The 16,483-nt window shown below is 45.9% G+C and overlaps 1 protein-coding gene across 1 annotated transcript; it reads right to left on the bottom strand.

The window, feature by feature from the left end:
- Positions 1-8,914: 8,914 nt before the first annotated feature.
- On the bottom strand, positions 8,915-9,997 carry LOC142579906 (histone H3-like). Its single transcript, XM_075690579.1, has 2 exons — positions 9,778-9,997; positions 8,915-9,302 (listed from the first exon to the last, which is right to left on the bottom strand). The coding sequence occupies exons 1-2, from the start codon at positions 9,908-9,910 to the stop codon at positions 9,025-9,027; spliced, it is 411 nt and encodes a 136-aa protein (XP_075546694.1). The 5' UTR covers positions 9,911-9,997; the 3' UTR covers positions 8,915-9,024.
- Between the last annotated feature and the right edge of the window lie 6,486 nt (positions 9,998-16,483).

Raw genomic sequence — 16,483 nt, 5'->3', positions numbered from 1 at the left:
CAGCTGCTGCGTATATGTAGTCTGAAGACTCAGCTTTCTATTCATGCCTATGCCGACTCTACACAAGACGTAACACTGTTCGCGAAAGCGATTTTGGAAGCACAGTCGTTTAAGTTCACGTGGTACCTATAAAAACCCGAGCGTATCGCTTGGGGAACCGTTGGAAGCCGTTGCCGAGTGCTTTAGTCGCACGCGCCTATCGTTCTGCGTCATGCTGTGTGATAAATTTTATTGCGAAAGCAATACTGCTCGATGTTTCCGCTCTTGGCCGTCGTCCCGGAGAATCCATCATTGACCTTTAGCGTGACCTATGTGTGACGTGATACCAGCTGTGGAAAAACGGGGCCCCAACTCGGCGAATCCTCCATGAACCAACTAGCCCTCATCAAGATCTTACTAATGCAGCTGCGCACCGCTGCCGCGAGGGGCACTCGCTGTACGTGACGTCATGCCAGCTGTGGAAAAGCCGCCCCCCCCCCAACTCGGCTCGTCGCGATCGTCCCAGCCTCGGAGAAAGGAAACTGAGGAGAGGCCCTACGCCCTCCGCGCGCTAGGAGAAAAGTGTGGAGGAAGTGACGTAGTACGTTCTCCTCTTTTTTGCTGATTTTTTATTTCTTTTCCGTAGCGGCCACGCCTTTCGGGCCCCAATGGCGGCTTTGTTTTGGTTCTGCGTGCTCACACGTGTTGCTCCGTAGGTTTCGTGCCATGTCAAAGGCGCCGTGCGGGCAGGTTTGCGTTGGTCTCCGTGTTTTGTTGCGCTGCGTTATGTGGACCGTGCTCTCCCGGATGTTGCTGTGGCCAGGTGGGACAGGAGGAACTAAAGTTCGTGAAACGAACGCGCATGCAACGCTGTACGCAATGTACCACGCCATGGCAATGACTACGGACGAAGGAATATCCGCGGGAAATTATGCCCTCTTTCGCGGAATCATGCTAACGTGCTAACGATTGCTTAGTCTTGCTGCGTGGCGCGCGCGTCCGAGCAGCACGGTTGACCGCAGCGCGGCGTGGTTTCGCGACAAATGTAAACAAAAGAGGAGAGCTGGCCCGATAGGCGGAGCAACGCCATGAGCAACGCGAACTTCCGGCTTCACTTTAGCTTCACAAAGAGGGACGTCAAGGCCTCTCCTTAGTTTCCTTCTTCCGTGGTCCTATCGAATCCTCCACGCGCCGCTGCCGTGGGGGAGGCGCTCACTCTACGTGACGACATGCCAGCTGTGGAAAAGCGGCCCCCTAACTCGGCTCGTCGCAGTCGTCCCAGCGAATCCTCCACCGTATGTCGGATGATGTGTATAAGGTGAAGCTGCAACGATGTGCTGCAGCTAAGAAGCGGCGGCGTGCGGAAGAAACGGATGAAGAGCGGGAACAACGTTTAGCTAAACGGCGTGCATATTATGCAGCCAGGCGAATGCGTTCAACATCTCTTGATCTGGGTGCATCTACAAGTATCATGCATGTTCTCAATGCTGACGCGACTTTCGCGACACCTGATCGTTCGACAGCAAGCCTTATGGATGCTTTAAATGGCGACGAGACTGCATCTACACGTTCGATGAGCAGTATGGAACTCTACAACCTGAACAGAAGATTGCTTTCGCAATCCACTAGGCTTCGCCAAGGTGATGCTCTGCCAATTTTTTTTTAACGCCACATAGGACTGGGTTCGACAGGCTTCCACCAGATAGCCGAAACACAAAACTCAATATTTGGTTTCAGTTTTGTTTTCAGTACGGCTTATCAAATATTATGTTTTCTATGTTTCTTCCTAAAACATAGCAATGGGTTGCTTATTTGTTATGTCATCGCTTTTATTTGCACATTTTATTCCTTGGACTGCATACTAAGAAGATTGCGCATGTCTGTGTTACACCAAAAGGATACTATCGTGCGTTGAGCGTGAACCTACTTAGGAATTCTGGACATTGCACGTTCACCATCCTGTGGAACTTCCCGGCAATGCATATGCGTAACGGAATGGGTAAACGTTTAAAGAATTTTATTTCTATATAATAGCCTAGTACCAACAAGTTTCAACTGTCTGCGCCATGAGGGTAGTCCATTGAACAACAAATGCATTTATGGCACGGAGTAGGAAAATCGGTTTTGCGTCAAAGCTGTATTTTGGTCGGGAATGGACATTTATGTCACACGACCGGAGCAAATCGCGTGCGGGACTTTGGAATGTGTTGGTGAGGGTGTTCAAATATATATATATATATATATATATATATATATATATATATATATATATATATATATATATATATTATAATAATCAAAATCAGACAAAGAAGGCGGGGAACCGAAACCGGAATAACTAACAGGAGGGTGAGATGACTAGAAGCGGGCGGGGGCAGGTGTACATGGAAAAAGGGGTCATACCGTTGATATAAACGCAAAAACATGAAAGAGTATGCTAAATTGAGCAGTAGGCAAGAAAAATTAGAAATGGCGGAATCGGTGAGGTTAAGAATTAAGTTAGCGGGTGGCACAGTGTGTTTTGTGCCTAGGTTGATGATATAAGAATTTTAGATTTAAGTTATCGCTTTTAAAGATTCTGAGTCGCCACGTGCGCAAATATTTCCCGTCTGGTGTAGGCATTTAAACTTGTGTATGAGGTATGATTCCGTATATTTGATCTCGCGAGGTGAACGGAAATTTGTTTGTAGTATACACACCCTTGCTATGTCGAATATATGACCATGTTGATTGAAGTGGCTGGCTACTGCTTTAGGTAAATTGTGTTTTGTATCGGCGCGGTGACCGTTGAATCTTGTATGAATTTGTTGTCCAGTCTCAGCTATGTATTGTTTGCTACAAGCAGCAAATTCTAGACAGTAGACTGTCTTGCTTGATGGGCAGGTGAAACTCAAAGTTACTTTGTGTAAATAATTCCACGCTGTACTTTTTTTACTGTAGTAGTAGATTGAATATGTTTGCATGTAGAGAAACTGGGGGCGGCCGCAAGGACCGGTTGCCAACTTCGTCTTTGTCCTTAGTTTGGCATGCACAAGAATATGCTTAAAGTTAGTGTTGCTTCTGTAGTCTACTCTGGGGGGATCGGGAAAAATCATTTTAAGTTTATGGTTGCTGGTGAGAATTCGGTAGTATTTACTGAGGATGTTGTTCACGTTTAGGACTGAGTTTGATAATTTAGTAAGAAGAGGCGTTGTTCTTGTGATCCTATGGCGGGGCTTCAGGACCTCAGCTCGATCAGGTTTGGTTGCATCGGTGTAGGCTTTTTGAAGGGCACTGTTTGGGTGCTTCCTATTCGATAGGATTTCTTTAAGGTGATCGAGTCTATCTGTGTAGACTTGGTTTTCACCGTAAATGCGGCGTAGTCATGTGGCTTGCACTTTAAAGATGCCTTGTTTGCAATGTCTGGGACGGTGGCTCGCATATTTTAGGTGCTGTTGTTTGTCGAAAGGTTTCCTATACAGCGTTGTCTTTAGTGTCCCCTTGTCAATTTTTATTGAAATGTCCAGAAAGTTTATGCGGTCCGGTCCGTTGAATATTCTGATGTGAATTTTATTGTTGGGTGTATTAGAATTTAGAAATGCTACATGTTTATCCAGACTGTCTTGACCCTGTTCCCATATTATGAATATGTCGTCTATGTATCCTAGGTATCTGTGGGGCTTGTCAGTGCAACGCGATAGAAAATCTGTTTCTGGAATCCCTATAAATATGTTCGCTTAGATTGGTGCAAAAGGCATATCCATACTTGTCCAATGTATTTGTAGGTACTAACTCTAAGCAAATTCGAAGTATTTATGTGTTAGACTAAAATACGAAGTTGGGAACCCGTCCCTGTGGCCGCCCCAGGTCCTCTACATGCAAACATATTCAATCTACTACTGCAGCAAAATGTGAAGAGTCGAATTATGCAAAGTAACTTCGCGTTTCACCTGCACATCAATCAACATAGTCTACTGTCTAGAATGGCGCGCTTGTAGCAAACAATACATAGGTGAGACTGGGCAAGAAATGGACACTTGGCAAAAAAGCTGCTGCGCATGCGCGAAATATGCGGTTGGAAATATAGCAGACGACTCCCCGCCTGGCTGGGCATTCCGGCACGCTCAAGCAAGCTCCCGCGTCCACGTTTCTGAATGACATGCCAGCGCACTGCGTCGCGTATGGATGTACGAATTATTACGGCAAAAATAACGTAATTTTTGTTATTTAGTTATTTCCGTCCGAGTAGCGGTACCCGCTAAAGAGAGCGTCGTGAGTGAACGCCGTAAAGGGGTTGAATGCGGACGACTCACTTTGGTAACTCCATGATTTGGATTCGCAGGGAGCGCTTTATAACAGGCATACGTCACGAATTTTGATCTGTTGCATTTGTATTAATACCTGCCTTTCTTCAATTTTAGACCAGCCTTCAAAATTTTCTAGCCACGCAGTCCAGCGGGCCAAGGAAGCCGTCGAGAGGCAAGGACTCTTGGCCGTAACCTCGGCGGGCGTCCCAGCCCACTAACTCGCCGGACGCGAATCGTTCTGATTCGAAATAAAGTTTTCTCACTCGCTCACCCTGACTACGTGCCAACTGTTCTCACACACACCCGAACTTCCGGTCAGGCTGCAGTGCAGCGGCACGGTCGTTGCATGGATAAAAAGGCATGTAAGAGCATGTTAATGACAGTGAACTAAGATTTCAGTGTGGCATGTGTGCGGCGTCGTCGGCTGGTGGTTTCAGAGCACGCTTTCGTGCGTGGTGCACGCTAATAGCTCTCAGCGCGTGGGCTCGCTCCGCCGGCGTATTGCCCGGCTTAAACCACGCGCGTGTGCGTGTGCCAGCTAACGCACGCATTTTTATCGCGAGAGGAAATGAAAACCGAAGGCCGCATTTGCTAACGAATATTTGGAAACTCATGTCATACTCTGTGTTCAATGGGGCTGGTTGGTTCATCTTTACAATATTAACAGGAACGGCGCAACACAGGACGAGCGCGTAAACAGGACACAGCGCTCTGCCCTGTTTACTCGCTCGTCCTGTGTTGCGCTGTTCCTGTTTTTATGTCATGCTGCCTCGCACGTCGCTACATATTCGATAGCACATAGATTGGCTACTTGATGTGACCAGTTATATCACATAAATGCAGTCTGTTGGAAAATAGGATGCGAAGTCCACGATCACTCTATGCTGCCAATCGAAGTGCGAGATAAGTTAGCGATATCAAGCAAAGGCTAGCCGATGGCATACAGCCAGCTTCGACAGCTGACGATGCGACTAATTGTATGTTTTAGTGTCTACCCGGGCCGCTCGACCCAGTTAATCCCTGAACTTCATTTTAGCTTTGTTTTAATACATACATGTAACAGTTTGCACAACACTAAATGTGCATTGTAATGCATATATTTCAGCTTCTACAACACCGCAGGAGGAGGAAACCAAGCGCGAATCCACAGACGTAAAATCCAATGGTGTTGGTGCAAGCTGCCCGAACAAGAAGCACTTGGGCATCACTGACGCTCACATTGAGCATAACTTCCTCCATTTAACCCTCTTTTTTAAATGCCCAACAACGATGGGCCCGACGCACGGTCGCGTTTGTTGAGTGCAGGGAGCTCCACACCTGGTCGAAGGCGATCGTGCATCGTGAAAAGTCGCAAGTCCATCCCGTTTATATAAAATAAAATGGAATGTAGTCTTCCTTCATCATTTTGACACGACTTAAGGAGACTAAACAAACAAAGCAAGCTGAATTTCACGCCATGAAACTCGATGGCACAGGTAGCAACAAGGCGATGACGGGGAATGTTTTGCATAGAAATACTGTCGCATCGAGCGCCCCGAACGCTTCCTCAGGCGTACGGCAGGGGGTGCACACTTTTCTACAAAGTGTCCATTCGCACAAGACTCAAAGGTCACCGCACAGATACAAAACACAATTTACCTGAAGCAGCAGCCAGCCCCTTCAATGAACATGGTCATATATTCGACAAAGCAAGGCTCTATATACTACAAACAAATTTCCGTTCACCTTGCGACATAAGAAATCTAGAATTATACATCGCACACAAGTTTAGATGCCTACACCCGACGGGAATGAATTTCGCACGTGGAAACTTAGAATCTTTAAAAGCGATAACTTATATATGAAATTCTGCTATCCTCAACCAAGGCACAAAACACATTGTGACACCAGCTAACCTTAATTCTTAGCCTCACCCATTGCTCCACTGCAATTTTTTTCTGCTTACTAGTCAATTTATAAAACTCTTTCATGTTTTTACGTTTATATCAACTGCACGACCCCTTTCCCCTTGTACACCTGCTCCCGCCCGTTTCTACTCGTCACCATCCTATTTGTTATTCCGGTTTCTGTCCCCCCCCCTTTTTGCCTGCTTTCTATTATATATATTTTTTAAACACCCTCACCAACGCAGTCCAAAGTGCCAGACGCCAGGACCCATCTTCAGCGCCTCAGGCTCACAGGGCATCGCCATTTCTGTATACCGCCGTAAGGGCACCTACGTTGAGCTACTGGGGCTAACATCCTTGAAAGACCATGCCGCTGGCTTCTAGTTACCCCATGCGTTTCACCCCAGACTACTTGTCGCCATATCAATGCCTTCAACATTACCCAACGCATTGCCGCTATACTACTAAAGTCATTCTTTCAACTGATGTATTTTGGGTCCTTTTTGCTACTCGCGCACCGAGCGCATGAAGGGCTCTTCTATAGCCACAAAAACATGGCGCCAATGACAACCCTGAATGCTCCCTAACCTCTCGCTTCCGCAACACCCTCCCATGCCCTTCTTTTTCTTTTGCTTTTCGTTTTTGCTTCTTAGTATCTTTTTTGCTCCTTTTCTTTATTTTTCTCTCCCCGCCTCCCCACTCTCCCGCTCTTGCCCCCTCGTCTTTGCAACCATATTACAGACGTCAGGCGAAAGCGCTCATTCTCTTTGAAGTCTCTCCCTTTACAACCAGCCGCCACCGACAATCGTACGTGACGTCACGCAACTAACCCTTTAAGACTAACATGCCGAGGATGACGAAGCCGCCTTTGACGAAGATAGGTCCTCCTATCGAAACGTTGGCCGGCCTTTCTGAGGCACGTTATTCCTGTTTATCACCTTTAAGCTACAGTGTTCTTTTATAGTCGCTTAATCAATCCGGCTTTCTAATTTTCGCTGTTATTGATCGACATCTGTGCTCCGACTCATGTATGTGTTAATGTCGGAACGCAGGCGGACGCTCTCAAAAGAACTGTTAAAGCTGCCCACTAAGATTTAATGGACGTTTAGCCTTTGTTCTTTGTGGTGCCGCCTGGACTGAAAATTATAAACAATAGGGGGGTGCGAATATAAAAATTTCGAATACCAATGGAATAGAGCTTGCTACAGAACCTTTATGCAAATTCAATTCTAATTATTTGAAATTGGCGCTCATTTGTTTCACTTGCAATAACAGGAACAGTAACGCTTGTTAGAATCTAGCGGGATAAATCCAGTAAAGTGCACGAAATGGTTTTATCGGAGCATAACATCGCATTTGTGCGGCGGTTCTACTCGTCGGTGGGGAGAGAACAAATCCAACGTGAAACTTTTAAATCTATACCAGTCATTTACGCTTTTGTTGCAGCAAACACAGAGTTCGAATGTCTACCTTTACCAAATAACTTATTTCCACCGGTATAGTGCGTTGAACAGCTATAGATTTTAGAAGACAATTTTCTTCCTGAGAAGTCAGTCACAGACTGAACATTACGGTCGCCGAAGAACGTATGGAGTCGCGAAGAGAAGACAACAGTGGTATGTCATAATTTGGCTAACTTCAGATTGGCAGTTAACATGAATGGGTCCCTGATCTAGTTTATAACTTAACATCTTCCCAATAAAGGCGCTATACTATTCAATACAAGGTGTTCGTACAATCTAGCGACACTTTTAACCTGTGAGCAGTGAAGTTTGCAGCTCTGAAACCGCTTCTTTTTGCGCAGGCGGCTGCTTTTTCTTGACACGCCCAAGCTAAGAGATGTAGCCTAGCAAGGCACACCATCAAGGAAATGAAGCAGCTATTTCTGATGTTAAAGTTGCGCTACCAAAGACTGATATAGTCACGAGAAACGAGATTCCGCTGTTAAATGGTATAGTGTATACACCGCGGAAATTTAGAGCGAACATCAATACGTAGAACCACATAAATGCAAGCGTCAAAGTCCGTGTCTAATTAATATGGTGAAATTAGCAAATAGAGAAATAATTTACTGCCTGTAAAGTATTTGAAGTTCCAAAGAGGGATTGTAGCTATTTTAAAGTTTGCTAGCTATTTTGCGAGGCCGTCAATGTTTCTACGGGACAGTAATATAAGAAACAGCTGAAGTGCGCCGATCAAACTGCGCAACGGGACGCTCCTCGGTTATCCGCATGAGTGATGATGCATCGACAGAGATGGCAAATGCATAGTTTGATGCACGCGAATGGAATTTTCAACACCCCTGGCTACCACCCAGGGGACGTGAAACCGCGAGTCTGCTTTTGACGTCGGTGTTCGTCTCGGTCGGGCAGGAGCTCACCTAAGGCCAGCCAGCTTGCGATGTACAAAAGTATACCGAACCCTGATTTTCAGCCTTTTCGATTTTTTTTCCATTGCCTTCGTTTGTGCTCGGCTGTTGCATTTTGTTCGCTAGAGCGACATACATAGCAACAGCTGCCACCGAAAGTAAAGCTCCGCTAGTAGTGCCGGCGTACAGACATTACTCGAAGTTCTGCGGAGAAATTAAAATCAAGCAGGTCGTACTTAAAGGTGGCAGCCGAATACTTAACAAGGCCGACGCAGTAGGCCTACACTAAGGGAAGACACAAAAAATCGAATGCGAAGAACAGTACGCAGGCGCCACGCAGTAACGCCTACAAAGCACATGAGCGTACTGAAAACAGAAAGCCTGTTGAGCATAAAACTAGTGAAAAAGGCCTTTATTTCGCTAGATGAAGCTAAAAACAGTCATGATAATGATTTGACGACAGCGCCGAAAATGAAGAGGATCAGCACGTAGTGCTGGGAGATGCCTACGCACGTTCCCCGCGGATGCGCCGTGCAAGTTGTACATCTTTGGGCATTATGGTGACGCGTTTAGCGTGAATTGCACACAAGTTGCAGTCTTCGAAGAGGCCGACAAGGTAAGCTTCCGAGGCTTCCTGCATGGCCTGCACGGCGGAACTCTGAAACCGCAGGTCGGTCTTGAAGTCCTGCGCTATTTCACGAACCAAGCGCTGGAAGGGTAGCTTGCGGATCAGCAACTCGGTAGACTTCTGGTACCGGCGAATTTCGCGAAGAGCCACTGTGCCTGCAGAAAACGCAAGGAAACAAAAAAGGGGCTATAGCAACACAAGGCAACTTGAAGTAAGAATACAGACTATGATTGACGCCACGCAGTGCGGCCAGTTTTTGTGTGCAGGAAGGAGCGAAATTTCGAGTACGGGAGAAGACAGACTGAGAAAAACCTGCATACATTGAAGTACTCTACGATCCACTCTTAAATGGCATCCGCCCCTCCTCAGCTTATCTTCTCGCACAGAAATAATCGTCGCGGTCCTTCTTGTGTTTTCTGTCATGAAAGCTCTGCACTAGTTACCTTCCTGTCAAAAATACAATGCCACGTTCATAGCGCATATGCCCTTCGTGACCTTGATTTATAACAGGAGTTCGCAACGTTAAACAATGTGAAACCATCCACGGTAAGGTATCGCCAATGTAGTTGTTGCACTCTACGCTTCAATGCTAATGAAAGTAATGAGCTTAAAATATACAATCGAACTTACCAGGCCTATAGCGATGCGGTTTCTTTATACCTCCGGTGGCGGGCGCAGACTTCCGAGCTGCCTTCGTGGCCAGCTGCTTGCGAGGTGCCTTTCCACCAGTTGACTTTCGCGCAGTCTGCTTGGTCCTAGCCATGGCGTGCTGTGGCGTACTGTGGGCGATCCGCTAACCGATTGCGATTCATTGCCAAGTTGGCCGCCTTTTTATGTTCACGACACGAGCATGCGCACTCTGCAGAGAAAGTCACGTCAGCATCAGCCCGTTGTATTATCGGAACAGTTCAGACCACTTCGGTTCGTAATTGCGATACAATCCGTGATCCACTCCTGATAAGAACGGTTTGTCGCGTTTCGTGCGCAGCATAACGCACCCCACTTTCTTCTACAAGACTCGTGACGGAACGACGACGTACGGCGCTGTAAGGTAAGCGTACGTCACTTTTTAACACCGTGAAAACTAAATATATGGTAAACACGAGAAATATTGTGGCGTGACCAAGCGATTGCGCATGTCATTCCTTGCTTTAAATCTGGAGACAAGTACTTTGCGAACAATTACCATCCAATTTCCCTTACATATATTCGCTGCAAACTACTTGAACTTGCCACATACAGTCGCATCTTGTCTAACGTTGAATCGAATAAATTACTTTTTGAAAACCAACACGAATTTCAATAAAACACATCCTGTAACACCCAGTTGTTTGAGACTGTCACCGATGTACACAGCTCCATCAATGGGTAATTTTTCATCGCTGTAATTTTTAGTGACATCTCTAAAGCGTTCGATCGCGTCCCTGACCAGGGTATACTAACAAAATTGCGTAGCCTTCAGTTAGACGACAAAAATTTACAGCTTAAGGGATTTCTAACTGACAGAAAGAGTGCTAATATAGATCACCACGCATGTCAAGTCGGGAGTCGCACAAGGACGAATTTTGGGACCACTAATATTTTTAATGTGCATAAACTATATGTCGGCTAACAAGCAGTCTTCCATACGTGTTCTTGCAGATGACTGCGTAACATATAAAAATGTAAGCAACCAGAACGACACTATAATCCTGCAATCAGACTTAACGACTCTTTCCCAATGGTGCAGCAAATGCTAGATAAAAATTAGCATCGAGTAAACTAAAGACCTTAACTTTGTTCCCAGTCTCAATTTATTGTCTAACGAATACCTAATTGACAATTATTCAATTAGAACAATTTCGTCGATTAAGTATCGTGGAGTTCTGTTTAATTGCGATCTAAAATAGAGATGATGATGTAGAATTCATCACTAGCCGAGCCTTTAGAAAGCCTGGTGTTCTGAAACGTCGCCTACGACTTGCAAATTCAGACAGTAACCTGCAGGCATTTAATTCACTAATTAAACCATCATTAGAGTACGCTACTAACATGTGGCTTCTCCATCAAGCTTACCTCGCTGACATACTGGAATCAATTCAAAGTGAAGTCGGTGGATTCTTCTGGTCCTCGTATTATGCTTATGCCAGTCTGTCATCCATAGAAAGACCACTTGGCATTTTACTTCTCGTAATACGGATAAAATATTCGCGTGTATCCTTTTTTCACAGTGCTTATATGCGTGATAGTGACTTTTCACGGCTTTATAGAGGACGACTTTCTGCGTTGACACTAACAGGAAGATTAATGACTGGAAAATGGAAGCTTTGTACATAACGCTTGACTTTGGTGCCAAATCTGGGCCAGCAGTACGTCTCAGGTACTCTGGCAAGAGAACTTGAAAATCTCAAGTGTCCAGATGTGGGCTCATCAAGACAGGCAAGGAGAATGTCCTCACGGCGGTCGGCAGGTACTACCACCAGATAATATTGTCGCTGGCACTCGAGTGTTTCTTGTACAGGACCCCTTTTTGAAGGCAAAAGGTCGAGAGAGTGCGAGAAAAGTGCCGTGGTATTGTAACATCTTGCCTTCTAGGTGATCGATGAGAGGGCGTATTACGGTGTCTTCACGCTGTCGGCAGGTCAGGTCAGATGTGGTGAGGGCCCGAAGGAATCCACTGTCTCCATCCATGTAATTATTGCAAGGTTTGGCGGGTGCGCGCGACAACTGAAATTCGTAACGTGGAATGCTGAACGTCCACATCGAAGCATGACGAGACTTCGGGCTGAACGTACATTATAAGTCAGCATGAGACGGATATTGCCCTCTCCAGGAGCTTCGCCGTCGTGTAGATTGCCGCACATGACCGCTACCAGGACACTTGTGCTTGGTGGTAACGTTACACATTCGGCGTAAGCTCGAAGCACGTTACGACGGGAATTATCGATGCTGTTCGCTGCTCTTTTTGTCAAAACCGTGAATGCGCGCTTCCGGAGTTCTATATGGCTCCATATTCCTGCAGAAAGTCAACGCCAAAGGTGAGGTCCCGATAACAATCGCAGAGTGTAAGGCAGCAGGCCGGAAACGTAGACCCACGAATTTGTACTCTGACCATGCACATGACCAATGGTGTTACGATATGGTGTCCAGCAGTACGAATTTGCGTTCCAGACCTAAGCGTGATGACTTTTCTAAGTTCCATAGCTAATTTCCCGTACTAGATTGAATAGTCGGCACACGTGTCCAAGAACGCACTAACGGGCTGATCGCCGAGCACAAATGGTATATCTAAGGAAAAGCGTCACTGAATTCAGCTGCTTGCGTCGTTGCATCGCTTTGAAATGACAGTACTCGCGTCGATGGGAGGTCTTTGAAAGGTGATTTTGAGCAGCCTCGCCCCGAAGGTCGCTGTTAGCAGTTTTCCCGACGAGGACTTGGCAAGAGAGAGAGAGAGAGAGAGACAAAATGGAAGACAGGAGAGGAAGGTTAGTTAGTGTTAGTACCGGTTGGCTACCATGTGCTGGGGAAAGGGGTAAAGAGAATAAAAGGATAAAGAAGAGAAAAAAACAGCAAAAATTTACACAGTAACGCGATACTACGCACGGAAACATTCAAAGGCTGTCGCAAAATGCACAAGCCCTTAAAAATTCACCAAAGCCCTTAAGGCCTTGAGTCCCGAAAACCGCCTGGGCCAGTGTCCCAGAACTTTTTCTTCTGTGAAGGGGCGATTGTGCAGTTTTTCAAACGGGATCACGAGCACTTTTCTTGGCACATTGTAACGGCCACAGTCACAGAGGAGGTGCTCGATCGTATCATCGCAGCCGCAGGTGCCTCATGTAACGCTGTCGGCCATTCCAATGCGAAAGGAATCAAAGGCGGCACCGTGGTTCCATCGTGGTAATCCCGATAGAAGACGGAGTTGCAGACATGGATGCAATCTGTGAAGACGTGCGGTCGTGAATGCAGTGGTGTTCCACAGAGTCTGCATAAGCTCGCGTGCGAGGGAGCGAAGACTTGTGGCTGCATCTGTTCTTGACATTGGTATTGGTATAATATGGGCACCATCCTGGGCCGATCGGGCCCAGGATTGCAGGATTATAGTGTCGTTCTGGTTGCTTACATTTTTATATGTTACGTAGCCATCTGCAAGAACACGTATGGAAGACTGCTTGTTAGCCGACATATAGTTTATGCACATTAAAATTCCGCAGTGACGCGGTATCCACTGGTAGATACTGCAGTGCCCCTTGTCGATTGCGTGACGGTGGAGTGGTCGCATATCTGCGACTAATTGCACATTAGGTCCGTGGTTGACAGAAGACAGCAGACACTGGAGAGCTGCCTTCGGGTCCCAAAAGATGGACCATGAATGTGGCGATTCGTGACCAATAAACTCCAGAGCAGCACGGATAGCTGCGAGTTCTGCAACCGTTGATAATGTAGCGTGAGACGTCTCGAATTTGATGGTGACAGATATTGCGGCCAAACCACTGCTCCAGCTGCACTTTTAGAGAAGACAGAACCGTCCGTGTAAACGCGCGTGCGTTCTTTTTGCTTGTCATGTAGGTATGAAAGTACGGTTTGTTTGAGTGCGAAAGATGACATCTGCGTTTTCTCTTTGATGCCGGGAATGACAAGAAGGGCCTGGAGTGGATGCCGGCACCACAGCGGGAGAGATGGTCTTTCTGCAGGCATGAAATTTGATGCTAATGTTTCATGGTTGGCGGCAATTATCTTGCTAAACGCTGAACGAGGTCGAGCGGCAGGAAAGGAGGCGAGATCATGCGACGGAAGTCGGGCGAAGTGCCTTATGTGCATCCTTAAAGTGTCGACATGAATATATGCATTGATCGGTTGGTCATGCGTGATGGCTATAGTTGCTGCCATTGATACACACCAGAGAAAGCCAAGACAAATTCGCAGAGCTTGAGCTTGCACAGACTGGAGGGCACGGAGGTTGCTCTTACCGGCCCCACCCATTACAGGTAAGCTATAGCGTGGGAGACCCAGGAGCAGTGCGTTATAAAATTGGAACACCGCACTCACAGACGCATCCCGTTAGGCATCACATGACTCACAGACGCACCCCATGACGCACCCCATGGCGCATCCCATGACGCACCCCATGAGCAACCCAAGAAATCTGAGCACGTGGGTTATCATAACTAGTTTCCTTTTTAGGTAGGAGACGTGATGACTCCAGGAGAGGTCTCGATCTATTATTAATTAGGAAGCAGCGTGTCTTCTCGTACGCAATAGGCTGTCCAATAATTCTGACAACGTACGGTTTCATTGCTTCGCGCGTGAAAGCGACCACAGAAGACTTCACACAGGACACCTCCGGACCTCATGCTCGAAGAAAACCTCATTTCCTATATGGCTGCTTTTTGGAGCCTAGCGCGCCCCTGGGGACGCGTCGCTCCTGATGACCAAATACATATATCGCGTGCATATATCGACACCTGGACGGATTGCGGAAGGATATGAACCATGTCGATGAGCACGAGGTTAAATAGAGTAGGACCCTAGACTCCGCCTTATGGTAGGCCACATTACGTGTTGTGTTGTGACGACGCACCGTCATCAGTTTGCACAAAGAACGACCCATCCTTCAAGCAGCTGGTGGCCTTCAAACAAGGCCACCTAGGCCGAAATCACGCAAGGCGTCCAGGATGGGTTTATGGGTTACGTAGTCATAAGCGCCTTTGTTTAATATTTATTTTGTTTATTTATTTAACAATACTGTCAACCCTCTTGCGAGGGTGCTTACAGAGAGGGTTATGAAGAAATATAAAAGAAATGAACATGTGGAATAAACACAAACACAGAATAGATCGGAATCAAGCAGCGCACTTGCAGAGATAGTCATCCAGTGATAGTCATCCTGTCATCCATTGAGACAGATTAGTATGTTCCACAATACACATCGGTAAATTGTTTCACGTTTCAATTACGTTGGTAAAAAAAGAATACCTGAACGTATCAGTGTTAGCGGTATAAGCTTGGATAGGTCGACTATGGTTATTTCTGGAGCTCCGTTTACCAGGTGCCAGTATTATGTTTCCTTCCTAATATTTATTCGGTCTTGGAGTATTTGGAATAATAATTTCAATCGGTTTTTGTGTCTACGGGTTTCTAGCAGATCCAGTTTAGAAAAACGGAGCATTTCTGTGACTGAATCAGTCCTTCGATATCGGGAGCATATAAAGCGCACCGCGTACCTCTGAATTTTCTCTAATTGTTTCTTCAAATAACTTTGGTGAGGCCTCCATACCTCTGACGCGTACTCAAGAAGTGGCCTTAGAAAAGTTTCGTAAGCGGTGAGTCTTACATCGCATGTAGCACCCTGCAATTTTTTTACAGGAAGAATAACCTCCGGTATGCTTTCGAACAAAGATTATTTATATGTATGATCCACGATAAGTTTTCTATTATCGTTATTCCCAGGCATTTAAGTTGATTAGTATTTGTCAAACACTTCTCACCAGTAGTATATGGAAATAAAAGACGGCCCTTTTTTGTGGTATTATGTGTATATGTTCATTAAGAATCATTTATCTCCATACTCCATTTGTTGCACCGTCCGCTTAACGCCTTTAGAAAATTAAGTTTAAGTTCGTCTGGCGTGTTTCGTACTTTATAATAAAATAAATAATCAGCCGCGAACAGTTTAATATGGACATCTGGTTCCATCACAGCAGAAATGCCATTAATATACACCAAAAATAAAAGCGGTCCCAGGGCAGATCGCTGCGGGACACCTGAGAGCACTGCCAGTGAGCCGGAGACATGACCATCCATTCTGACCACCGGGTTACGATTTGTTAAGTATGCTTTAATCCATTTTATTATAGTGGCATTAAGGCAGGTTGTTTCCAGTTTGTAAATGAGCTTTTTGTGTGGCACCTTGCCGAAAACCTTGGCAAAATCTATGGCGATTACGTCAATCTGCTCCTTGGCATCAGTCGCCATTGCGAAATCATGAATTGCCTCTACAAGTTGTGTGGTAGTGGAAAAGCCTGTTCTGAATCCATGCTGTTCTGACTTCATCCATGGGTAAAGTAAAGAATTATTGTCTAAATGGCGAATGATATGTTTAGCTATGATGTGTTTCAAAAGATTACAAGAAATGGATTGAAGAGATATCGGCCGGTAATTGTTCACTATTGTTCGATCGCCGCCTTTAAACACCGCAATAACTATTACACTGCGCCAATATTGGGGTACAGAATGAGTTTGCAATGATTTCTGTAATCTGAGTGTCAAGTAACGCGACACCCATTTAGCATATCATTAAAGAAACTGGGTAGGTATATCATCTGGTCCGTACGCTTTTTTTGCGTCTAAATTCAATAGC

This window comes from Dermacentor variabilis, chromosome 4 (assembly GCF_050947875.1).
Source record: "Dermacentor variabilis isolate Ectoservices chromosome 4, ASM5094787v1, whole genome shotgun sequence".
In the NCBI taxonomy this organism is placed as follows: Eukaryota; Metazoa; Arthropoda; class Arachnida; order Ixodida; family Ixodidae; genus Dermacentor; species Dermacentor variabilis.
The sequence above is the reverse complement of the archived record's forward strand: the minus strand, read 5'-3'. Positions and strand labels throughout refer to the sequence as shown.